Here is a 27,682-nt window from a genome sequence, read left to right as displayed (position 1 = left end):
TCAAAATAATGATGAGTGTCACATATCCAAGCATAAAATGCAGACCAAATGTGTTGGCCGCCGCTTACCGAAACAAAGTAGCCCGAACTATATGTATTAGGCATCAAATGTATTTGGCGCTGCTTACCCAAACAAAGTAGCGCGAACTATATGTATTAGGCGTCGCATGGGGGTGTCAATTCGACTTAAATTCAGGGGTTAACTTAAATAGCTCGAAAACTTTAAAAATTGGAAATTTATAACCCAAGAAAGATCTCAACCCGAATTACAATAAATTGAATAGTTGGACTGGCCCAAAATTAACGGAGTTAAGATCAGTGTTTTGAAAACCAGACCAGACCGGACGGTCGAACCGGTTCGGCCTCGAACCGGTGCAAGTCTGGTCCGGTTCACCACTTAAAACCGTCGAGAAGTTGAGCCGTTTTGAACCGGATGAACTGGCCGGTTCGACCGGAAACCAGGAACCGGTTGAACCGGTTTTTTGAAATTTTCAGCTTTTTTTCAAAAATTTGTGTCCAATGGAATTCGTACCATAGACCTCTTATATATAAGTCCGACTCTATTACCACTACACCACTTCAATTGTTGCGACATAACTATAACTTTAATTATTCATATAATCAATGAATAAATTTTCATTCATTCTATGATTAATTATTATTTTTATAAATTGATTAATTCATTATAATTAATTGTAAAAAATATTTGTTAATTAAATTTGTTATTTAATAAACTTTAATAGTAATTTATTACACTAAATTTCAATATTTTCATATATATATATATATATATTTAATTAAATATAAGTTTTAATATATTAGGTATATATTTATATAATTTATATTTATATTTCTCCAAAATTTAATTATACTTATCCTCAATTAAGTTTAATAATATTTTATTTTCACCAAATTATTTAAAAATATATATGAATTTGATCAAAACTACATTTTATTATATAATAAATTTGATATATTTATATAATATATATTTAATTATATATGCTACAGTAAAACGGTCCGACCAGTGGTTAGACCGATCCTACCAGTTGAACCGTGAACCAGTAGCTTCGCCGGTTCGCTTGCCGGTCCGATTTTTAAAACATTGGTTAAGATTTTCCAGGTTTCTTTATTCAGTTTTTAAACTTTATTACACATTTTTCAAACTTTTGAAAGTTAGTAAAATAAATAGTTTTTCTATGAGTATATTTTGATTTAATATTTCAAAGTTATACTTATTATTTCATTTTTTTTATTTTACCCATCCTTGCATTTGAGCTCGAAAATTTTATCACAATTTAATTATCATGCTATAACCAATCCATACTTCAAAACGAGCCCTTAAGAGCATCCACAATAGCGCCTAGCGCACCGCCTAGCCGAGCGCCGGCGCTAGGCGGTCCGCTAGGCGATCTATTGCAGCCGCCTAGCGGATTTCGAGAAAAAAAACCGCCTAGCGCTCGGCGGTTCCGTGGCGCTAGGCGGTGCGCTAGGTGCTATTGCAGCGTCCGGATCGCCTAGCGCGAATTTTTAATTTTTTTTTGTTTCCGAAACACTATATATACGCGACTTGCCCGTCATTTTCATTCGCACCACTTGTATTAACGAGTACTCTCTCTATCTTAATTTCTGTACAAGATCATCCCCTAGAAATGAGTAACGCCGGTGGTAGTGGTGGGGATGCTGAGGAGTACGAGCGTATAATGAACGAAGCGCTAGAGGCCTATACGAACCGTGAGATTGATCAATGGATGCAGAGGGCCTTGCAGCCGGCGGTACCTCGACCTCGACCAGTGGTACACCGCCGAGCGGTGATTGATCGTGATCACGTAGCTGCACATCAGCGCCTATACGAAGACTACTTCGCACAGGAGCCGCGGTTCAACGCCAACCTTTTCAGGCGCCGTTTTAGGATGCGCAGGTCCCAGTTTATGCGTATTGTTAACGGATTGGAGCAACGATATCTGTATTTCCGCTTTAGGCACGATGCGGCTGGCAGACCCGGCCACACTCCTATTCAAAAGTGCACTGCGGAAATCCGGCAGTTGGCCTACGGAGGCGCTGCAGACATGTGGGACGAGTACCTCCACATCGGTGAGACGACTGCCCTGGAGTGTATGAAGTATTTCTGTCAGGGCGTGATTGAAATATTCGGTGATCAGTACCTTCGAAGCCCTACCCCCGATGACTGCCGGGATCTGCTGCGGATGCACGGGGAACAGCATGGGTTCCCAGGGATGTTAGGCAGCATAGATTGTATGCATTGGGAGTGGAAGAACTGCCCCGCCGCCTGGAAGGGGATGTACACTACCGGGTACAAGGGAAAAAAATCCCACGATGATCCTCGAGGCCGTAGCTGATTACCGGCTGTGGATTTAGCATGCGTAGTTTGGGATAGCTGGTTCGAACAACGACCTCAACGTCCTCAACTATTCGCCACTTTTCAACGAGCAGTGTCAGGGTGTCGGTCCGGCCATCAGTTTTGTCGCCAACGACAACCGACATGATATGGGCTACTACTTGGCGGATGGGATATACCCTAGGTGGCCCGTTTTTGTGAAGATGATCCGATGCCCAGGAGATGAGAAGAAGGCCTACTTTGCGGCACGGCAGGAGTCGGCGCGCAAGGACGTGGAACGCGCATTTGGTGTGCTCCAGGCTCGATGGGCGGCAGTTAAGGGGCCAACGGGTTTGTGGCACGTCGACTGCATTGCTGATATAATGTACGCGTGTATAATCATGCACAACATGATTGTCGAAGATGAAGGTGGACAACTGACTGATTGGGCCAACGACGATAATGAAGCTGATCCAAGCCACAGCGTTGCCGCCCCTAACGTACGGAGTGGGGTACCCCACGATGAAGACGGCCGCCTCCAAGTACATGCCGACATGCGCCAAACGGAGGCTCATATTCGACTCCAAAAGGATTTAATTGAAGAGTTATGGGCGCGGAGGACTGCACGACGTTAGTTTTTTTTTATTATGTAATTTTTTTAAATTAATGTACTTTTTAAATTTTATTAATATTAGTGAATTTTCTCGTTTTTGTGTCGTAAATTTAATTCCGTATATTGTGTGATTGTTAATTATTTCATTTTGTGCATATTTGTTAATAGTGATGTGGATAGTATGTGGCTAGGCTATGACTGGGCTATTGCTGAGCTATTTGCTTGTTTTGATGATGTGGCAGTGGCTAGGCTATGGCTGGACTATTGTTGGGCTATTCCTATTGTGGATGGCCTAATAGATATAACATCCCATTAGATTTCCAAGATGTGAGGTGGATCCATTAACTCGGGTTGCGTCGGACTCGATTTCGGTTGCATTGGAAAGTAAAATTGTCAGTTCATAAATACTTTGAAACATTAATCCAAAATAGGTGTGGAATTTTAGCGGTCAAATCTCCAAATCTTTCCACTTCTTCCAAAAACGCTAACAAATCTGCACTCCTTCCAAAACTGAAAAACCCTAGTTGCATCTCGCCCTTTTAGCACAAAATTACACCGACTACATTTGTCCGAAGTTGCATCTCTTCCCAGGAGAGACTGCAAAAATATTACACCGACTACATTCTTCCGTTCTGCCTCGCAGTAGTTTGTTCCGAAATGGGAAAAAGTAGCGGGATTTCGAACACCCCTGGTGAATTTTAGGTTTTAGTTCCGGTTTGGGAATTAAGGGTTTTTTTCAATTTTGAGCAAAGAGTGCATCAAATTTTTGTGGGTGCCTGCCATCGTCCGCGCCTTACGCCCATGCTCGATGCATCGTCCGGGGTTGAAGCGCGGACGATGACCTATCATCTGCGCCTTCGGGCGCCCCATTGCGGGATCGGCGGACTATGGTCGCGGACGATGCCACACGTTTTTTAATTTTTGTATAAATACCCCTACCCCACCTTCATTTGTAACGTTTAATTTTCACGATTTCACTCTCGAAACTCACATTTTTATTATTTCGACGAAATGGATGCAAGTCCCAACAGTCCGATGTTTGGGGAGGCGCGTTGGCTGGGTACAGAATCCGACGAATATCGGCCGTTCGACGCCAACACACAATACGATCCCGAATTCAGTACGGAATCGTACGGTTTGGATGACATGGAGCCGTCTTCAAACCAACCCGTCGCCCCCTCCCGCCGCGCAGCTGCAAAGGCCGCCGCCGCCTACGCCACCCCATCCATCGCCGCTGCGGCTTCCTCCCCGCCAAAAAGAAGCAGTACCGGCAACGCCCGTACAAGTTGCCACCTCCGGGAACTTGTGAAGAGTAGGCCCCCGACCGTACGAATTACCACCCGGATGAAACTCTCGTATTGGCGAGGTGTTAGGTGGATATATCGGAGGACCCGATATTCGCGAACAACCAGAGGCAGCAGGTGTACTGGGAGCGCATCGTCGAGCGCTACAATGCGGTGAAGCCGCCGAGCGCGTACAAGCGCCAACGGGAGCAGCTCCGCAAGCACTGGGACCAGGTGAAGAGGCAAATCAACCTGTTCTCGTCGGAGTACGAGAAGTGCGCGAGGGCGCAGGGGAGCGGCGAGAGCTTGTGCGACGTGCGCGCTAAAGCGTTGTTGTCGTACCAGTCCCTGTACGACGAATTCAAGCACGGGGCCATCTGGGCACTCTTGAGGGACAAGCAGAAGTTCCAAGGTAGGATTCTGCACACCGGGGCGACAAAGAGGACGAAGACCATCGAAGCTGGTGGTTACACGAGCAGCGAAAGCGGAACTCGTCCGGTGGACCTCAACCGGACGTACGAGGACATTGAGAGTTCTGGCATACCGATGTCCTCCCTGCGTCCCATAGGCGTCAAGGCTGTGAAGGCCAAGGGGAAGGTGGCGGCGACATCATCCTCGACCACCGCCGCGCCATCGCCGATCCCGACCCCGACCCCGAGCGCGACGGTCGCCACGTATGAGTCGTTGGCAGCAGCCTCGATGGCGAAGACGTTGTTGCAGACGCACAAGGCCTTCAAGAAGTGTACGGACCCCGCCGAAACCGAAATTCACCAAGGGTTGATCGATGAGTTGCGCCGGAAGTTGGGAATTGCGTAGATCAGCCAACTTGAATCGTGTAACTTTTGTGTAATTATTAATGCAATATTCACCAGTTTTTGGTTACTCGTTGTGTTTTTAAATTAGTTTGCATTATATATTTGAAAACATTTAAATTAATTAACAGAACAATATTAAAACATATACCCATTGCAGGTGGGAGGGTAAGAGGATAAAACTGCTGACGTGACGCGGCTTAGGGCGCCCCATTGTGGATGCTTTGAAGCTTTTTTTTTTTTTTTTTTTTTTCAGAATCTCAATCCGTAAATTGAACTACACTATGTAAAGTTATTGAAGTCCTCGTGCCCCCTTAGTGTTAAACGTAACACTAATATCAAGTGTTGGATCATTATTTTAGATGGATGTATTTAATGATTCGCGTTACATCATTAGGCCAATAAAGTACATTATGAGGGTAAGATTGGAAATACACAATTAATTCCACCCGTTTCAAAACTGCAGGTTCGCTAATCACGCGCTATATTCTCAGTGACGATTCTCATTCAATGATTCCATTCTCTCTTTCATTCCACTCTCTTCCCTCCCGTCTCTCTCCATTCCCCCCACTCCAAAAATCCTAAGAGCATCCACAATGGCGCCTAGCGCACCGCTTAGGCGGTGCGCTCGGCGAACCATTGCAACCGCCTAGCGGTTTTCTGAAAAAAAATCACCTAGCGCTGGGCGATCCGCTCGGTGCCATTGCAGGGTCCAGATCACCGAGCGCATCGCCCAGCAGATTTTTTTTTAATTTTCGAAACACTATATATACGCGTTTTGCACGTCATTTTCATTCGCACCACTTGTACTTTTTAATTAATGTATTTTTTTAATTAATGTATTTTTTGATTTTATTGTATTTTTTTTAATACAATCACAGCTATTTGACTTTGGGTGTATAATGTACTCCATTATTGAGGTTGGATTTTGATTTTGGGCGTATAATGTACGAATCCATGTTCCTTTTTTTTTGTCAATGGTCACTGTTGTCGGGGGGTGGTCTCCAAATTAGATGCATGTTTTGTAAATTACCGGTCAAAATTATTTGTGTTTTAGAAATGGGCTTTTGTAAATCATTGAATTTCTGTGCTGTTCTAATTATTGCGTTGAATGTTGTTCGATTCGGCTCATTTTGTGTATTATTTAGCATTAATTCGATTATTACATTATCCTAAACATAGAAAATTAGACCATTTGTGTTCGAACCATCGGCAAGTTTTTCTGTAAACACTTTCCGGTCGAAAGTGGTCAAATTCACTTTGGTGTAGTGCTTAAATTCACCCTAAACCATCTCTCTAAGTTTTATTTTGATTGTAATGTACTGTTGTTGAGGCATTGTCGTTGATGTGAAGGGCGATTTGTGCTCTAAATTGTATGTGATTTGCAATTGGGCTTCTGTTAATTAGTGTTTTCTGCAATTGCCGTTTTGATGTATATTTTTGGTTTTTTTGTTGTTTGTTCATAGTTGATTTGAATATTGTACATTAACGGTGGGATTTATAGTAGGGAATCTAATTTCAACATTCCTTTATTTTTTTATACTATGCTTTGTTTTTGTCCCCTCTTGTTTTCATAAACTACACTATTAAAGTGCCGTACATCATTATTTCTGTTTTATATAGAAGAAAAAGACAACTACAAAAATGGTGAGTAAAGGAGGCACATCTAAGAGGCAGGCTAACCAATCGACATGTAATTGAACGTTTTTCTTTTACATTCGGGTAGTATACATTATTCACACAAATTGGTACATTAATTTACATATTTTGTTTAAAGAACTTCTGTACATTAGTGTGCAAAACAATAATACATTATACATGCATACTTGTACATGACTTAATAACATCATTTACTGCGACATCATTTACATAGATTAGTACATTAACATATGATGTTTTTATGCATCATGTCATGTTACATTATGAAGCTAAATCTGTACTTCATGTTCTATTACAGTATTCAATCATATATGTACATTAATTTAAACTGATGTGGTACATTAAATGTTGTTGTCATGGATAATTTTTTTTTACATTATTTTGACGATAAATGCTACATTATGGTGATCTATTTGTACATTACATTACCAAGATGTTCTACATTTTGTATACTTTGGTATACTACGCTCTCTTACTTCATTATTTTGGTACAAAATGCTGCATTATACTAATCACAGATGTACACTACTTACATCGGACATTGTACATTATTATGTGCTATAGTTTTCAAAAGTACATTTGTGCAACATATATTAGATTATTTCATATTATGTACTCCCTCCGTCCCGGGCTACTCGCTCATTTCTTTTTCAGCTCGGAGATTAAGGAATGAGTGTATAGGAAAGTCAAAAATGACGGCTGTAGGTGAATTTTTTTACTAAAAATGGAAAGAGTGCAAGTAACTTGGGACGCCCAAAAAAGAAATAAGTGCGAGTAGTGCGGGACGGAGGGAGTACTATATTAATATGTGTTACGCTAGTGTGAGTTACATTTCTGAACCAGATTTGTATACTACGTGGACTTGATTATCTATATTATTGTTAGATGTATTATGGTTTGTTGCTGCCGGTAATGTAATCCACTCAATGCCAACGTTTTTGAATAGGTACAAAGCGGCCAATAAATGTTATTGATGACGACTTTGACGACGACATGACACCTTCACTGCGGCAAGAAATGGCTGCAAATATCGAGGCCGAGGGTGTGGCCGAACTAAGTAGAAACAAGAAGGAAAACATTTTTTATTATAGGAGGTATCCTTTGGAGTTTGTGAAGTTCATGAAAATGCTCAATCTACGACAAATAGAAGTTGTAAATGAATTGGGTTTTGGAGAAATCCTCCACTACAACATAACAGAAATTCCAGGTCTGTTGTCCCACTAGATACTGTGTTTAACATGCCGCGTTGCAAGATCGAGTATGCTGTCGATGAAAGCCAACACTTAGGCGAAGATGACGTGCATCTAGCCTTTTGGTTTCCAAAAGGTCCTAAGCTCATTGAACGCGGAAAGTCACTGAATAACTTCGTCTACAACAATGAAATCGCAGCACGTTGTTCAAAACCCGTTATACGTGTACATAAGCAGAGATTGGGGAGTTGATGCTGCAGTACTCAACGGTGGCCCAGATTTCAAGAAGCTATTCATGTTTTTTATGGAGAATGCAGTCATTGAGACGCCGGGAGATGACATGATGAAGCCAAAGATTCTGCACTTCATCGACGATGTTGACGAGATAAAATATATAAAGTGGTGTGGTTACCTAAACTCTGTCCTTGACTATACGTACAAGAGATGGGTATCAGGCACAAGTGTGACGTTTACTAGGCTAATAAGCTTCCTTGCAGTGCATGTTGTACTGAATGTGTTGTATTGAATTTTAATTCTATTAACAATTAATCTGACATGTGTATTTGTTTTTTGTCAGTGCGCGTATGTTGACAGGGTTGTGTTCTGCCGACGTAGAGTGATCCGTGCATTGTCAACCATAAAATGATGGATAACTGATTCACATAGACTATGTCATGAGGAAGAATTGGAGCTTAATAAATTTGGGTCAGGCACCTTGGAAGGCCCAATCAACAAAGAGCAGTATCTACGGAGGGAAGAAAAAGGAGGTTACAACCGTTGAGCAGTGGTGATAGGGTAGGGGCCATCAGTAATAGAGCGAAACGAATAAGGGATGACTTCTTCGCATGTAGTGCACATATGGCTAAATCTATTTCTGCTTTGGTCGATCAATTTAAGGTAATACCGACTAAGTTGATGGAAGAAGAATGATTCAGAGTTGGGAGCCAAATTGCGAAGAAGCTTCTTGGAATGGATGATGATAAAGTCCAAGCCGATGAATAGATTGTGGCAACCGTTACTCAAGCCAAGGAAGATGAGGATGTTCTTAGTGGATTGCTGAGATGGAGGTTATGATGCAAGCTTATGACAAGAAGAAGTCCATAAATGGAGACTTCGAAAGACCGTCATTCATACTGGATGGCATCCCGGAGGGCTTTTTTATACACAGCCAGGTGAAGCCATCCAGTATGAGTGAAGGCCTTTCGAAGTATCCATTTATGGATTTCTTCTTATCATAAGCTTGCATCATAACCTCCATCTCACCAATCCACTTAGGACTGAATTCCTCCTCATCTTCCTTGGTTTGAGTAAGGGTTGCCACAATCTCTTTATCGGCTTGGACTTTATCATCTTCCATTCCAAGAAGCTTCTTTGCAATTTGGCTTCCAAATCTGAAGCATTCATTTTTCATCAACTCAGCCGATATTAATTTAAATTGATCGACCCACGCAGAAATAGACTTAGCCATATGGGCACTGATGCAACGAAGTCATCCCTTATCGTTTCACTCTGTTATTGCTGGCCTCTACCCTATCACCACTGCTCATCGCTTGCAGCCTCCTCCTTTCTTCCTTCCGTAGATACTGCTATTTTTTTATTGGGCCTTCCAAGCTGCCTAACACCCAAATTTATTAAGCTCCAACTATTCCTCCTGTCGTAGTCTAAGTGAATCAGTTGTCCAGCCTTTTATGGTTGGCCATGCACTGATCACCATACACCGGCAGAACACAACCCTATCAACACTGACAAAACAAAGACACATGTCAGAGTTATTGTTAATAAAGTTAAAATTCAATACAACACATATTCAGTACATCACTCACCGCCAGGAAGCTAATTGGCCCAGTAAATGCCACACTTGTGCCCGGTACCCATCTCTTGTACGTATAGTCAATGACCGAGATAAGGTAGCCACACTAGTTCATATTTCTGATCTCGTCAACATTGTCGATGAAGTGCAGAATCTTCGGCTTCATCATGCCATCTCCTGGCATCTCGAAGACTGCATTCTTCATAAAAAACATAAACAACTTCTTAAAATATGGACCACCGTTGAGTCATGTAGCATAAACTCCTCAATCTCCGCTGATGTACACATACAACGGCTTTTTTTACAACGTGCTGCAACTTCATCGTTGTAGGCAAAGTTTTTCTATGACTTTTCGCGTTCAATGAGCCTAAGACCTTGGAAACCCAAAGGTCAGATGCACGTCATCCTCGCCTAGGTGTAGGCTTTCATCGACAGCATACTCGATCCTGCAATGCAGTCTGTTGAACACAAACTTGTAATTTTTTGTATGTTGTAGTAGAGGATTGCTCCAAAACCCAATTCATTTACCGCTTCTATTTGTCGTGGATTGAGCATCTCCATGAACTTCACAAACTCCAATAGACACCTCCTAAAATAAAGATTGTTTTCCTTCTTATTTCTGCTTGGTTCAGCCATACCTTCGGCCTCGATATCTACAACCATTTCTTGCCTCAGCCGGTGCCCTAGTGAAGATGGTATGTCGTCGTCAAAGTCGGCATCAATAACATTTCTTAGCCGCTTTGTACCTATACTTTGACATCAATAACATTTCTTAGCCACTTTGTACCTATTCAATAACATTAGCATTGAGGGGATAACATTACCAGCAACAACAAACCATAGTACATCTAACGATAATGTAGACAATCTAGTGTACGTGATGTACAAATGTGGTTCAAAAATGTAACTCACACTAGCATAACACATATTAATGTAGCAGATAACATGAAATAATCTAATACTCCCTCTGTCTCATAGAAGTATGTCATATTTCCTTTTTCGTCCGTCCCATAGAAATAGTTCATATTCATTTATGACAACCTTTTTCTCCCTCTCTTTTACTTTATTATTTATGGGTCCCACCATCCACTACAAAATTTTAACTACTTTTTCTCCCCTGCTTTTACTTTACAAATTATGCATTCAAATTTGTGTCAACCATAAATGACCTATTTCTATAGGACGGAAGGAGTATATGTTGCACAAACGTACTTCTGAAAACTATAGAACAGAATAATGTACAATGTCAGATGTAAGTAATATACATCTGGGATTGTATAATGTAGCGTTTTATGATGATATTTTCTGTTGACACTATGTTTATACTTTCTGTTGATGTTATATTTTCGATAATGAAATCTGATTCTAGATTTGAATTAATTCAACCATAACATTTATATTATAAAGTGGAAATAAAATCACCAACCTTCATCCATGCTTCATTTGATGTAGAGGTTTGAAATCCACCAATTGATGACAGTCCTCTCTTTAAATTGATCCTCCAATTGATGTTATTTCCTCGTTGACCTCATGCCTTTAATGATTCTTTCTATGGACAAAGAATCAATGTACTACATATAATGTATATATTTGTATATACTGCCGTAATGTATACATTTCTATATACTACCATGACTCATTTCTATTCTATGCATGTAACTTTTTATTGTGTATATGATTTGCATGCATGAGCACAAATATATAGTCGATAGACGTCCTTTCTGATGAATTGCGTCTATTCACATGTACAGTTATGCACCAACCGAAAACTTTTCAATTTAATAGATACGTCGGTTTGAACTGTGATTATCAATTTACAAACTAACTTATTAGTTAGGTCACAATTCTTCATGTCACACGCACGACCAATTCTTATGTGTATATATACAATCATTAACTTTAATATATATTATATAATTATAATATATATTGTAATGTAATTTTCCGTTTATATACACATATACATATATATACTACTATTACATAATCAGAGGTAAGAGAAAGAGTGTTATCAATACACCCGATTCTAATTTTTTAGTTGAAACCAATCCATCACGGTATTGTCTTTAATATTAGAATCCAAAGTGTTGTCCAAGACCGCAATGGACACAAAATGTGAGAACGGATAAGGTTGAGGTGTTTAAGTGTTAACATCACTGTCTCGATGCATGTCGTGGAGGAATAGTTCCCAACATCACGCTACTAGTCCGCTTGTGTATCCGATTGTGTTGACTATGGATGGTTCAAAGCCAAAAACTACCTATCCTTATGCTTACATACCTCTTGAGGGTTGAGCTTGTGTCTGCATGCATATGCATTTGACAATTTCCACTCATGTGGGAGATTGTTGGAATCGTGTTTAGTCAATGGACTTTGACCAATAAAAAATGTGACGATACATGCGATCTACTTTCGGAGTAGATGGCCGTGGTATATTCATTTTCTCTAAACCGATTTTCGGTGAGTGAGAAATTATGGATTAAAGTTTGTCACAATTGTAAGCTGTAAATGAGTTATGAGATAAAACCTAGGGATTAATTAAAAGTGTTAATCATCCCACATTGGTAGAGAGAACCTTATTAGTGTTAGGTTTGATATACTGAAAAGCATGTTTCGAGCACGAATAGAATCTTGCTTGTATACGGAAAACTCTACAATCCACTTTTAACCCGATTCAGTATTATTCGAGCAGTTTGCACGAATCGAATCAGTATATTATTACATTTTGTTTACTTGTGCATTTATAAGATGTTGTTTAAAATTTGAATGCATAAGAAGCAAACAAAGCCTAAGTCTTTTGCTTAATAGACTGGTTGTGAGCATCGTCCACTTTAAGGTAACTACAGTTGGTTTTATGCAATGCTTTGCAAAAGAGAAAGAAGAATTTCACAACCTAGATAGGCTTTGGCTACCTATCGCGAAATGTTGCAATGTCAATCCGATTATTTCTAAGCCTTATTGAAATAAGATGACATTGGTGTGGTATAGCACTGAATGGATCTAACAACAAGACATGTCTTTATGCTATCTACTGAAAGACTAGGTCTTGATAAACTACTATTTCTTTATCTACATACGTTAGCATTAAGCATACGATATTGATTATGCATTACTTTGACTTATCAAATGGTGCGGGTTTTTCACAACCCAATAATCCTGATATCTTGGGTAGTGGTGATTAATATCTAACGGTGCTAGGAACAAGGTTTCTCGAGGTCAGTCTCGTTTGATAATGTCCTCAAGAGGAGCTCGAACAAGGTTTTATTATTCGGAAACTGGCCAGTTGGAATTTAATTATTCCATGAATAATAAATAAGTGTTTCTCGCTAAGTCCACTCTTGGAATTTAATTATTCCATGAATAATAAATAAGTGTTTCTTGCTAAATCCATAGCAAACTTCAGTTAATTAATGGACATTTATATCTTATGCGCGGGAAATAAACATTTAAATAAAATGGAAACCCGGATTACTTATAATTTCGGATTTGAATGGGCAGTGCAATATTATTACTGTAGTGGCTGATAATGATATTCCAATATAAACTTGTATTAAATTGTGGGTTCAATTTAATTAGTAAAGCTAATTGGGTGAGGCCACATCCAAACCACCATAGATCCCTGACTGGACCCAAATATGAAATTAATATAAATAGGAAAATAAAGGAGAGATAGAAATCATTATTTTCACTACAGAAAATTTCGTCCCTCTCTAATTAGAGAAGGGGACGAAAATTTCAGTTCCTCATCCGTGAGATTTTTCTGTCTTCTTTATTCAAGTCCTAGTATTTTGATAAGATCAGGCACACTGATTTCGGAATACAGTTCGGGAACTAGTTAGAAGATCCGTGGTCTAGTATTGAAGATCATCGTGGAGAAGGCGCGAGCAATCGATGATTCATTGGAGAATCAAATCGGTGACTCTAAACCGTAGAAATCATGTTTAGGATTTATTTTCTTTAAGCATGAATTATTTGCATTCTAGCATGCAATTCTGTGTTAACATGTGGATTGATTAATCCCATAATCCGTCAAATAGATCCAACGTCTGATTTATTTATTTTGTACAAGTCTTTCGCTGTGCAAGGGATTCAAACCCCAACAACTAGACATGTATTTAATAAGATGAATTATTACGTGTATAATTATCGTTGCCCAGATGGGCGGTAGAGCCCACATGCGCACGCTGCCTCGCCGCGAGCCGCGAACCACGCTCCGTGCACCATGTCTTGTGACCCGTGCTCAGTGCATCCTGTCCCGTGACTCGTGCTCAGTGCACTGTGTTCCGTGACCCATGCCCAGTCTGCCGTGTGCTATGTGCCATGTGTCAAAAGGTCTGCGATGGACCCGACGTATTGCAGGTGCCAAAAGGTTCACGATGGACCCAGATGCACAACGGGTGCTAAAAGGTACATGACGGATCCCGATATTGCACTGCTGACCATATTGCACTTCATGCATTGCTGACCATATTGCACACCAAGCTTGTCATTTGCATAGCTCTCTCCCTCTCTCTACATAGTCTTCCGTCGAAGCTCTGTCCTCACCATCATCCAGTTCGCCAAAGCTTGTTCTGTCTGCGGTGCTACAACAGACAAGACGAGGCCGTTTTATCTTTGGGGACGACACGCCAATCCGAGAGCACTACCGGGGCATATCTCATCTTGCGGAATTAGAACTCCTCGACTCGGCTTACATCTTTACGGTTTACAGTTTTGACTTGTTATTTCAATTAGTTTATTGTACTTTTATCTTCGTTCTTCTTTGGGTTGTATTACGTCAGGCTAGTATTTATCTTGTACCCGGAAACCAACACATAAAACTATGTCATAGCTCACATTAGCATTCAAATTAATTTACAACAACGACGTTTATCTATATTTTTCAGCTGACGACAACAAGAAAATTGGGTCTAGATGATGACGACGTTTGATGTGTTCTTCTGTTGTTTTTCTATGTTTTTTCCATGTTTTTTAGTTATTTTTTGTATTTGTTAAATGTAGGATGTTTTAATTTTAAATTAAGTATGTTTTTTATAATGTTTTTTGTCTTAGAATATATTTTTTGTTATTTTATCTCATTTATTTGACCTCAACAATGAAAAATGAAATATAGAAAGAATGAAATGAAATGGGTCGTGGGATGGGACGTGCGATAGGTTGTACCATTGCAGGGAGATAGGTTGTGGAATAAAATGCTAATGTGGTAGGACAAAATGAGATAAGCTGCGAGATAGGACATCCTTGTTGTGGATGCCCTTACAATAATCCTCAAATATAAATCAATTTTCATTTAGAAATTAGAAGCACTGAAAACTAGGGGTGGGTGTACGGTATACCTTACCGAAAATTTGCTATGTGAAAAAATCATATATTTACCTTATCAAAATTTTTGGTATACCGAATTTCGGTATACCTTATTTTCCATACCAATATATACCTTACCGATATTTGGTATACCGTACTTTTGCGATATACCTGACTTTCAACATTCAATGAAAATAGAATATTTGAGTTTTTAAAATATTATTTATATTCTATAATTTTAAAATACATTAAATATTATATATATATATAAATATATTTATAATTCACAATAAACTTTATAATTTAAAAATATATAAAATATATTTTATATATAATTATATTTAAATTTGATTGTATATATCAAATTTCGGTATGTCGCAGTATATCGTGGTACCGAAAATCACGGTATATCGAAAATTCGATATTTTTGGTATTTTTTCGGTACGATAAAGCCAGTATTTCAGTATTTTTCACCAGCCATACTCAAATCCTTACAGGTGTTGGTGGAACACTACCTTTAAGAGGTTCCGAAATTAAAAAATGTGCTCCCTCCGTCTGCGAATAGGAGTCTAATTTCTTTCCGGCATGGATTTAAGAAATGTTAAGAAAAGTAGGTAGAAGAGTTAGTGTAATAGGGGTCCCACTTGTATATATTAGTTTTAAAGATATGAGAGTGGAATGAGTTAGTGAAATGTAGGGCCTCTTTAGCATTTATAGTAATTATGAGACTCCTATTCGCGGACGGACCAAAATGAAAAAATGGGACGGACTAAAATTGCAAAGTTATAGTCGGAGATATTTAAGCTTCACAATTATGATAGGTATAGAATAAAAAAAACTCCAACTAATAAAGACCGAAGATAAACTAAAGATAATAATAAATCTAAAAGAAATACTTCATCAATAAAGTAAATAACATATTTCGACAGCCTTCAGGAATAAGTATCTTATAGGATTTCCCATGGATTTGAAACTTTGTTTTCCACTCTATAAATAGCGAGTTTGAATATGAGAAGTAGATCAAATATACTACTTCCGCCATGTCCACTACGGAACGATTTGATCAGCTATTGTCTCTATATCACTCCTTTCCCCTTGGAGAATAACTCTCATATCCATCCACGCGGTTCCTTCCCTCGCAATCCACCTCTTTCTCCCAAAATCTCCCTTCATGCTCGTAAATTAGATGGCAACGACCCCGCTGGCCTCTACGGCATCGACGAATACTTTGACTACTACAACACTCCTCCCGAAAAGCGAAGTCGCTTAGTAGAGCTATGCATGGAAGGCCTAGCTTCAAAGTGGTTCCGGTAGGTGCAGAACGCCCTTTTGTCTAACAAAATTCCTCCGGTTGTTGAATTGTCCTCGGTCCCCCTGCCTCTGTGGATTGAATTGGCTGGAGAAGTAACCTCTAATATTCTGCAAAGACAAAATTCCTCCGGTTGTTGAACCATCCTCAGTCCCCTGCCTCCGTGGATTGAATTGTCTGGAGATGTAACCTCTAATATTCTGCAGAGGCTGGCTGGGGCGGAGGTGATTCTGACAAGTGCGCAGGCGGGGTGTACTACATGGTGGAACTGGAAGGTTTCCAAGGATCCCGTTTTGTGGCGAGTCATCAATTTCTCCAACCCTAGGCACGGGCTTTTCAATAAAGAGTACAATGCCATGTGCCGCTGCGCAGTGGATGGATCGTAGTCAGGGACAATTGGTTGACCTCACCATCCAGTACTTCGGCGACGATGCACTCATGGACTACATCGCCAATAGGTAAAATTATATCAACTGTTACATGGGTTGCAATTTCACCTAAATTAGATAATGATTTTCAAGTTGTTCATTGTGTTCTAGAGTAATTGTTGGAAAGGATTGGTCAATCTTTTTCTTTGCTAATTATTTCACAGATTCATTTTAAAGATTTTAAATTGGATTTCAAATCTGTAATTGCGTAAGAAGCTTTACAAATTGGCACTACATTGCCAAATTGGTAAAATTATGTGAAGAATAACTATTCATTGTTATCCGTTGCTAACTCTTCTTAAATTGCTTAACTACAATTAATTAGAGACATCAAACTGTCAATATAGTATTAAATATATCAATATGATGCCTTGAATATGCAACATTGAATTGACATTTTATGCATATTATATTGACATATTATCAGTGGCGGAGGGAGAGGGGACAATGGGGGTACGAGTGTACCCCAATTTTTTTTTTAATAATATTATATATTTAAATATAAATTCAGAGAGAGAGAGGATGGTTTGAGTTTTTAAGAGGAAAAATCGTGGCAAGTAGCGATAATTGAGGTGTGGAATAATGGGTATGACATAAGCTGTCACTGTCGGAAGCCCCACAATTTACATTATTTTTTTAAGATTCAAACATACAAACAAAAATACAGCTTCAAATATTCAATCATTTCTTATCTTTAGTCTACACTTTCCAATTCAGAAGTTTCCGTTGGAAGTTTTAGAATTATTAAAAACGTTTCTTGGAAATTTCCTTTAGTCAAGTAAGGTTAGCGGTGACTTTTTTCAAAAGTAGATGTGTTAATGTGTTACTCCATAAATCATAACCGAAATATTAAAATTGGTCGCAAAATTTATAAATTTAAGCTTTGTAGTCAGTATTGATGAAAATAATTTTTTTTTCAAACATTGATTTGATGGACCTTGAGTGCCAATTTGATATATTCATTGGGAGATATGAGAAGTGATGAAGACTTTCAGAATTTGCGAGATATTAGTTCTCTTTTGGTGAAGCTTGTTGAAACAAAAAGATATGTGGTTTTGCTTATCAAGTTGATTTTGATTCTTCCGGTTGCCACTGCAAGTGTAGAGAGAGTGTTTTCTGGAATGCCGTTTGTGAAGAATAAGTTGAGAAATAGAATGGGTGATCAACCTTTGAACGATTGTTTGGTCACTTTCATTGAGAAAGATGTGTTTCTACAAGTATCCGACGATGATATAGTGAATTGTTTTGAAGAAATGAAGACTCGTCCAAAAATAAATTAGATATAATGTAGTTTATTTTTGTATTTTGAAATGTATGACTGTAAAATTTGTATATTTCAAAATATATTGATTTTAGTATTAGTTTTTATTTTTGGTATGTTATATAATGATTTATCATATGACTCGCACCCCCGAATATAAATTCCTGGATCCGCCACTGCATATTATGATAGCTATGTTGACATTAAACTGTTTTTTGAAAAATACGAAAATCAAATTTTGACATTTAAGATTTTTTTAAACATGAGAGAGAAAGAATAATTTATTTATTTTCCTAATCTCTTGCTTCTATAACCTTTTTTATATTTTGCCCGATTGATCATAGAAATAATAATTATTTATTTTTTAAAATTATTACTTCTGCTTCGACCTTGCTTATATTATGCCCGATTGATTATACTTTCCCATTCATTAAAAATAGTTTCATCTTTCATTTCGATACGTATATAAAAAAATAGTCTCATTCAAAAATTGAAAGTTTTTCTTAAATACTTTAACCATTTTTTCTTTCGGTCTCATATTTTTCTATCTTTTATTTTATCAATTTCTCATTAAAATTCGCGTTATCTACTTATGGGACTATTTTTAGTTGATGAATATACTCACTTCATTCACGAAAAATAGTCTCATTTTGTCATTTTGGGATATCCATAGAAAATAGTATCATTTCTAAAAATAGAAAATTTCTCTCATACTTACCTACTTTTTCTTCCATCTCTCTTACTTTACCAATTTCTCATTAAAACACTTCATAGGAGACTATTTTTTGTGGACGGATGGAGTAGTATAATGTATAGTAGGCATGAGAAGATAATGTATAGTAGGCATGAGAAGATATGACTTGTTTAGAAAAGTTTCTCATTATTTTATATCGAGGCTTCCTTTATCTTTAAAATTTATCTAATCATTTATTTATTTTTCAGATCACCAAATCTCAAACGACTTAAACTAGAAACTTGCTTTTTCATATCAGGAGATTGTGCAACTAGAATGGTTACAAAACTTAGACACTTACACTTGACTATTAGACCCGGGATTGGTAGTACCCACATTGAAGCTATTGGTAATTCTTGCCCAATGTTGACATCATTTTCATGCAATGGATTTAAGTGCAAGCTTCCAACACCTGAATATAATGATTTTGATGATCAGTTTCGGAATATATTTGCTCTTGCAATTAGCAAAAACATGCCTAATCTATGCCATTTTCAAGTTTTTGCTCATTGGATGGGAAATGAAGGACTTGAACTCATCCTTAACGGTTGTCCGCACCTTGAATCACTTGATATCCGACGATGTTTTGATCTCGATCTTCAAGGGGATTTGGGAAAAAGATGTCGTCTGCAAATAAAATATCTTAAACTCCCTCATGACTCGGTTAGTGACATACCGTGGCCAAATTGCGATGGTGGTGATCCGTTTAGTACTTCTGCCTTCAGATTTGAACATAACGTATTCGACTATTTTTTATAGTTTTACAATAAATATTATAATCAGCCAGCGTTTTAAGTACAACTTCAGTAGATAGTAACACTATATTTCCTCTATTGATTTTTGACTTTATATACATGCACAAATAACAGGTACTTTTTTTCATTTATGTGTTCTGTGTTTAAATAAGTTGTGGTTATAACTGTTCTATTTTTGGTGTATCAATAATCCTTTATGTCTTTATTACTACTCTTTCTCATCAATAGACTTTATGCATATATTTTATTTCAACTTATTACTATTTCCTCCGTCACATTCAAGATGTCCACATTTTCTTTTTAGTTTGTCTCATTCAAGATGTCCACTTTCTATACTTAGAAATAAATCTCTCTCTCTCTCTCTCTCTCCTCTTTCCTCATTAAATTATTCAACAACATTTTCCTCTCTACTTACTCCACCTAACAACTCCTCATAAAATTCCGTGCCACTCAAGAATGTGGACATCTTGAATGAGTCGGATGGAGTATAATAATAATACCACTCTAGGAAATTTTGGACAGGAAAACTGCTTCATGTAAGAGTGTCTACAGTGGTGAGCCGCGGCAGAAGAGATCGTGCCGCGTACGCGGCGTCGACGGGGCACTGCCGCGGCGGCCTATTGCACACCGCCGACCGCCGCGGCGGTGTCATCAGATTTTTATATTTTTTTTTATTTTCTTAATTTATTTCTATAAATTCAACATATTCCTCTCATTTTTTACTTCACACATCCACATCTACACTACAATTCCACAACCATATTTTCATCTTTCTAGATTTCTTTACTCAATATGCGCAAGGCCACGATAGTGATTCCCTCGTCACAGGAGAATCCGGGTACCCGAGCAACGGGTACTACAATAGCGGGTCAGGTGCAGCGAGTACCGGCACCAGCACTAGCAACCCCGCAGTCGACTCGGGGGTAAGCGCCGGCTATGGCAACCATTATTATAGTCACGCTCCGCCTCCATCCCAAACGTGGAGATCCAGTCCCCCTCCCCCTCCATCCCAGGTGTGGGGTAGCCCTCCATCCCAAACATGGCAACATTCACCCCGGTTGCGAGGTCAGTCCTCCTATCAGAGGACCGTGGGTCGTCCCCAATCTCCATATGAAGAGTACCGGCTCAACATGGACGCGGTCAACAATCTGCACGCGGATACGACTACTCCCATCGTCCTACCCACCCAACCGCTGGGTGATTTTGATATTTTCACATTCGAGCAGATGAGTTTGAGTCCGGGGCGGTGGGACCCCGCTGTACCGCCCCCGTCATCGGCGTCGGTACAGGGACGCGTGGAGACACCGGTGAGGGGCCAGAGAGGCGGAAGCTGCGGTCGCGGTGGCCGCGGCAGTGGGAGAGGCAGAGGCGGCGGCAGTGGCTGAGGGGTAGGGTCTTACTACTCGAGAGATGCGACAGTTGGTACAGATCAGACAGAAGTAGGCTTCTGGATCTGCGTCCTGGAGGCCTACAATGAGTTCAAGCCAGAAGACGTTGCGGAGCAGAATGAGGATCAGATCTGTAAAAAGTGGGGGAGGATTGCGGCCGTTGTCAAGAGGTTCTCGCGCATCTACGAGAACAACTTCCGCACAGCTGAGAGCGGCCGCAGCGAAGCCAACATAAGGGCTATGTCATACGAGATGCATCGAGTTGGTGGGCACCGCAGATTCACCTACTGGGAAGAATATCTCGTTCTCCAGGATTTTCTGAAATTCAAGGCTATTTGCGAGGGAGAGGGTGGGTCTGGGCTGAAGTGGACGAGACTCAGCCTAGCCGGGAACTACAGCAGCAGCAGTGGCTCACATTCTATCGACCTTAACGAAGAGGTCGAGGAGGAGCCCCCCTCCACATTCTCCCGCCGCCGACGTCCCCAAAGCCAGCAATCGCAATCCAGTATCCGAGACGCTAGAGCCTCCGGTGCCGGTGCTTTTACGTCTGGATCCCGCTCAGAATTGTCTACCCGGTTGAGGTGCTGGACAAGAACTTGGACCTCTAGAGGACGAGGCAGCTGATTGAGATCGCTGGAAGGTACGAGAGCTCGACCGACCCGATCACCAAGGGGGTATACTTCGACCTCATGCAGGCTGAGGGGTCAGCTGTGGATGACGGGGGCAGGACAGAGATGGGGATGGAGATGAAGCGGTAAATTCTAATGATGCCACCAAGTGAGCAACGACGGTTTTTTTTAGTGTTTCTAGTTAATTGCTGGGTTGTTTGGTTAGCCGATGGCTAGATTGTGAAAAGTCCATGATGATGTGGCAGGAAGAGTTTTTGAGTAGCCTATGGCTAGTCTGTCTCTTATTGTGGATGCTCTTAAAACTAATCATGTCATTTGAACTAATGAGGTTAGAAATGCTAGTCAGTGTGCCATCACACTAAAAATAACTTTCCACCCATCTACACCTGTTCATAATCTCCTATTCCGAGTAAGATAGTGGAGTAATAAAAAAGAAATGAGACGGTTTTATGATCTCTATACATTATCAGTGAGATAAATGCCCCAACAAAGTAACAACAGTGAAGCATAACACAATTAGACACATTAAGTTACAAAAGAGCAAAGACATTATAGCACATCAGCTTGTCACTACAATACAACTCTACAACCAGCTAGGTGTCGCCTTCGTTGGTAGTGGCTTTGAAGATGGACTCTCTGAAACTTTAGCTAGCGAGCGATATTGAAGCTTCACGCTTTCTGCATTATCCAAAGTCTTCACCACATACCTAGCACGTTGTATAGGCGAAGCAGATTGAGCAAAGCAGCCATACAATAGTAAAAGACAAACCAAAAGGCACATCAATAATCAATGGATAATATTATTTCAATAAAAAAACAGAGGAAGGAGTTCATTTCATCTGTTTTGTCCTGACAAGCTTTGCTCTCCCTAGGATTGCACATTCAAGAACATTGAAGTTTTACATGCATCACAGCCACCTGGGAACTTGCAGATGTGAATCTAATCTGAGTATATTTTTCATCCCTCATAGAAATTTAGAGCATGAATACTCAAAACGCTCTCTGACAGCCTGATGTTGCACACAAGAAAATTGCATCAGACTTGGAAGGTATTTTACCAGCTTCTACACTCAACTTTCTTTGGTTATCCCGATTCGCTATCATTATCTTTTTTCCTACTAATCAAGACGTATAGAGATTTAGTGGAACAGATGCTACTCAAACCATGATGATAGGAAATTCATTTGCAATTATTTAAACTTCCTCCAAAAGATCAATCTTAAATCTTCCTAATAAACAGGGAGTGAATACAACATATGCACATAGAGTGTACAGTAACAATGTCCATTTATCAGATAAATACCCACATAATAATGAAGGCTACCATTAAAGAATAGTACTGCAAGGTTTTAGGACTAAGATTTACCATCCATTCAAGCACTGATTGGTAACAATTGCCTCACGCCCCACAAATCGTTGAGGTGTTCTCTTGTTACCCTGATTCAGTTATTCAGAGTTAGAAATAAAACTTGATTCACCAAGTTGTGCACAGGAAATTTTGATATTCTTCAGATAAACCTTTATTATAACTCGATCCATAGCGGAAAACGGGAACTGGACACCTTTTGCCCTTGGCTGATATGTGAGCATAGAATCAACAAATGTCCCCTTCTGCTGTACAACAGGGCAATGGAAACTTTTTTAAATTCAACAAATTATAAATGAAGCCCTGAGCTATGGAAGGCCGAAAAATTAGTGTAGTTAGAGAAACCAAAGTACATATTTAATGGTTTATTCCTATTGGCTTCTCATTTCGAAGGCTTGCTATATTTAATTTACAAGAGAAGAATAGTAGAAGATGAGTCGATGACTAACCAGATCATATCTTTCTCTTCTTCTTTTCAGCACATAATTAACATGTGATTCTTCTTCCCTAATGAAAGCCTGAACAGCTACGCGTAGAGCTATAGAAAACAAAGCCAGAGAAGTACATAAAAAGTTAAAAACAGTTACATTTTCGTTATAACAACTATCATTTGCAGAGCTTTTAGCCATTCATAATTCACGAATTGGCGTAACTGAGAGTCCAGATATTATGTCAAGAAAAGAATGTTTAAATGGATTTTACATGTGTTTAGTTCAAGCTAAAATATATGATGAGCCCTCGAAACAACCTCAGGCCTGAGCATTTGTCATGTAATAATAAAACTGCAAACCAAACATCCTATCATTATATATGCTCCAAACATAGTTATAGAACCTAACCCTATCGCGACTTGTCATATCTAGTCACCCAAAGTAACCAGAACCTAAGGGTAGGTACTGGGTTGAATAGAAAAGAATGATAATCCAACCTCTATTTAAAGAGCCCAAAAGGATGATTTGCAAGAAGTACTTGTGATAGAAAGTGAAGGCAGGGGTAGAAACGATGTATAGAAAAACACACACATCAAAGTCCATATTCACATACTTGTCGAGAGAAAATGGTATTGACATTCACACCCCAAGAGACACTAGGGGACTCATCAGTTTAACAGTTTTTCTTTCCCCAATAACTGTAGTGTATTAAACTTACAGAGGTTTGGCGTAATTCTGTCCTCTGACACTGGTTGCGAGCATGTATAGCAAGCTTTCTGAAAATGCATTAGCTATTGTTAATTGCATATTGTGCATTGTTAACATAATTAATAACACTAGTTAACTGGAAAAACCTAGAAATTCAATATTTAACTGTATCAGTTGTTTGATATTCCTTGAAACATAATTCAAAAAATATTCCCATGTTAAAAGAAAGTAAACTCAATATAGACAATCATTGTAGCATATTAGCTGTTCTTGTAGGGCTTAAACTATTGTTCGGTGCACAATGTACTTAAGTTTTAGTTTGACAACATACATCACAATATAGTTTATTTGTATGCACATTTGTATAGAACCTTTTAATTTATTAAAGTTCTCTAGTAAGTTCTAAAATCTCAAACTAGATTATGCATAGATTGAAATTTTAATAAAAAAGTAAATATTTGATTTATAATATTACTCCCTCCGTCTACCAATGCAAGGCCTAGTTTAACAGGACACGGTTTTTTAATAAATGTTGAGGAAGGTGGGTCCCATTTTTATATATTAGTTTCATAATGAAATGTGAGTGAGATAAAGTTAGTGGAATGTGTAGTCCTTTAGAAAAAGTACTAAAAATTAAATGGTATCAGTGGAAGGAAGATAATAGCAAAATGAGATTATTATTGGTGGACGGAGGGAGTATAATGCTAGCTGGAGCATGCTGAAGTTCCAGTTAGTGGTATATATTATGTGGCTGGAAAAGAAAGAATCATTTCGTACTTGTTTTGCATACCAAAGATGCTACAGTATCATGCAGTTTCCGTCATTGTTGCATTCCTAAGTTCATACGTTCATCCCTTTATTTCTATGACAACCTATATATTTGAAATAAGAGTGTAGATTTCTGAATCCATTAAGTTACTATATATATTTTAATATTAATGAAAACTAGTTTGAACATGTGAAAGGGGAGACGGATTGATTGGTTGGATATGAAATTTAGATAGATTGTAAGCCAGGGGTTAGAATCTCTTAGCTACTAGTCCTTGCAACTTTGCAAGCATTATTCCTTGAGATAAAGTTTAAAAGGTAAATTAGTTACATTGCTACTATGAATAAAAATTCAGTGTTATAAACAATAAATATGTTCTCTCTCAAGAGTGAACTTATAGCTTTCCTTGGAAACTTACCATTCTAACAACTTGTTGTATTCCATCACTGCCGAAGGAATGCCCACAAGGTAATATCATAGCTTCTTCCATAAGTGTCCCGCTGTAAAGAGGGAACATTAATGCATTTATAATATCTACTTACATTACATAAAACCTACTAATATATAATAGAAGATAAATGATAACAGATAACACTATTTAGTAGCAACCACCTACATGTTATTCTTTTATGTTTCATTTTCCCAAAGAAACAAGTATTCCCTCCATCCCACCATAAACGACTCGTATTACTTTTTGGGACGTCGCAGCTAAAGTGAGCCATTTACTTTTTTGGTAATAATATAACACAATTACTCGCTTTTACTTTATTCTCTCTTCACTCTACTTTATTCTTTCTCCACTTAACTCTCTAAACATCATTTTCTTAAATCCCATGCCCAAAAGAAACGCCTCGCTTATGCCAGGACAAGTACTATTATATGCCATTAAATATACTAATTCTTTTACCATGGGTCCATGAGATACAAAAACATTAAATACAGTGAAGCAATACATAAATATGCCTGCTAAATGTATAGAAATGTCATTAAAAGATAATACTACTCTATAAAATAAAATAAGTGAAAGGCACTAACTATCCTTCTTTTCAATCACAAGACAAACCATACTTTCATTAGACAGAAAATATATCCATTAGGCTAATCTATCAAAATACATGTTTAAGAATGACAGCTGCATATTACTTTCCAGAATCAGGTACTCATTTTCAAGAAAAGACAATACCTTCCTAAATCCTGAAAATGCAATTACCCTAAAATGATCACCATCTCCAATTCAACCGACCACCACCAGAAACTACTAAAGAACTCAGATCCCTTACTCCCAGTCCAAATTTGAGTACTTGAAAAAGTATGTGTTGCAATGATATCCTTCACAGTTAGGATCGGTTATTTAGTAAATTAACAAAATTATGTGGGTGTACTTTCGATTCAACTACGTTTAGGAATAACCAAATACTAACACCCAAACTGCAGTGTGTGGACCAAAACTCAAATGGCCCGCGCAAAAATTAGCCACAAATGGAATACAAAAACATGTATGATGGAGAAGCACATACGTTAGCGGGTCCAATAAAGTAGCCCTCAAGGAATCCCCCGATTCACTTAGATATGAGCCCTCCTTACTTCCGCTAAATCCACAACCATTCTCCGCGGTTGGAATCTCCTTCTGCCCCGATGAAGTGCTGGGACCCTCTGCCCCATTCAAATACTGCGAGTAGTATTTTCCAGACTGTCCCATATTTGCATCTTTGAAACCTAAATGGCAATAGAGGATAGATGAAGTTCAATAACATTGGAAATGCAACTGATCACCTCTGAGTTTAAGGGAAACAGGTACACGGATAAACATTGGTTTGATTATATCTTTCTCTCTTTTAACTCACCTAGTGATGAAATGTGTTTCATCTTGTGACTATTACTGTTAGCACTATACCTATCTTTCTGATTGCTGTCACATGCTTTAGCGACAGTAACAATATTCTCCACATCATTTCCAACTTCTTCCTCCTCCTCCTCCTCCTCATCATCCCCGTCGTTGTCTTCTTCGTCATCGTTGTCGTCGTCCACATCACCAGGCTCCGCCGCGTCGCCGCCAGAGCTGCGGCTGCTGGCATTCCATTGGTGGCGGAATTGGGACGGCTGAGGGTTGAAATAGTGGTGGTGATCGAGGAAGGAGGCGGTGAGCTCTCGGGTGGCAGCTTTTGGAGCGGGATCAGCAGCGGCGGAGGGACGGCGATGCGGCGGCGGAGGAGTGCAGGCGAAAGGTTCTGGGAAGACTAGCTGGGGATGCTGGTTGAGAATTTGTTGGGAGGGGACTAGTCCCAACTTTTCAGAGGCCATTAAGATTAGGGTTTTGAGATTGGGGAGAGCGATTAGGGCGAAAATTGGCGAGGAAGAGAACGATGGAAGAGCTACCTGGTCTAGCCTAGCCACATATGTCAACTCAACTGCTGCTCACCCGAAACTTCTTGTTTTTATTTTTACATTTGTAATTTTGTATTCTTCCATCAAAATGATCGAAAACTAATTTTAATATATCCTTAATCACTAAAAAATATTAACATTTACTTTCGCACAAATTTTAATTTATAGTAATTAGTAAAGTAAGAGATAATAAAGGATAATTAATGTAAATAGAGTTAGTAGAGAGTGAGCTCAACGTTATTACTTATTAGTAGTGTAGTGTAATGATATAAGTCGTAAATAAAATGACGTGTCTGACTAATGTGTTACTATTTAATTATTCCAAAATTAGAAAATTCATAACTTTTTAGGATGAACTAATAAGGAAATAGTTGTTACATTGGTAAATCAAAAAATAAAAAAAATAGAATTACATTTAAAAAGTACGATTAATTTTAAATAATCGGACGTAAGTATTGTGTTACATATTGGCTAGCGGCTATTTCAATTTTCATTCCATCAAAATTTGGAAT

At 38.8% G+C, this 27,682-nt stretch overlaps 1 protein-coding gene across 3 annotated transcripts; it reads right to left on the bottom strand.

The window, feature by feature from the left end:
• Window positions 1-21,934: 21,934 nt before the first annotated feature.
• Window positions 21,935-27,214, bottom strand: LOC121811681 (U-box domain-containing protein 62-like). 3 transcript variants are annotated; one of them, XM_042212579.1, is made up of 8 exons: window positions 26,630-27,213; window positions 26,303-26,501; window positions 25,204-25,285; window positions 24,027-24,084; window positions 23,327-23,415; window positions 23,030-23,125; window positions 22,878-22,948; window positions 21,935-22,218 (listed from the first exon to the last, which is right to left on the bottom strand). In XM_042212579.1, exons 1-8 carry the CDS (start codon window positions 27,084-27,086, stop codon window positions 22,095-22,097), a joined length of 1,176 nt encoding a protein of 391 aa, XP_042068513.1. In that variant the 5' UTR covers window positions 27,087-27,213; the 3' UTR covers window positions 21,935-22,094. The 3 variants fall into 3 exon arrangements, with proteins under 3 accessions (XP_042068513.1, XP_042068514.1, XP_042068515.1); XM_042212580.1 differs by having other exon boundaries at window positions 23,030-23,122; XM_042212581.1 differs by lacking the exon at window positions 21,935-22,218 and adding an exon at window positions 22,232-22,521 and having other exon boundaries at window positions 26,630-27,214.
• Window positions 27,215-27,682: the final 468 nt, after the last annotated feature.

This window comes from Salvia splendens, chromosome 7 (assembly GCF_004379255.2).
Source record: "Salvia splendens isolate huo1 chromosome 7, SspV2, whole genome shotgun sequence".
NCBI classification, from domain to species: domain Eukaryota; kingdom Viridiplantae; phylum Streptophyta; class Magnoliopsida; order Lamiales; family Lamiaceae; genus Salvia; species Salvia splendens.
The sequence above is the reverse complement of the archived record's forward strand: the minus strand, read 5'-3'. Positions and strand labels throughout refer to the sequence as shown.

Coding starts and splice junctions, on each gene's coding strand:
- LOC121811681 (XM_042212579.1), bottom strand. CDS start 27,086: ATGGCCTCTGAAAAGTTGGGACTAGTCCCCTCCCAACAAATTCTCAAC. Junction 26,502..26,629: donor GAAACACATTTCATCACTAG/GTGAGTTAAAAG, acceptor ATTGCCATTTAG/GTTTCAAAGATGCAAATATG. Junction 23,126..23,326: donor GAAGAGAAAGATATGATCTG/GTTAGTCATCGA, acceptor CCTGTTGTACAG/CAGAAGGGGACATTTGTTGA.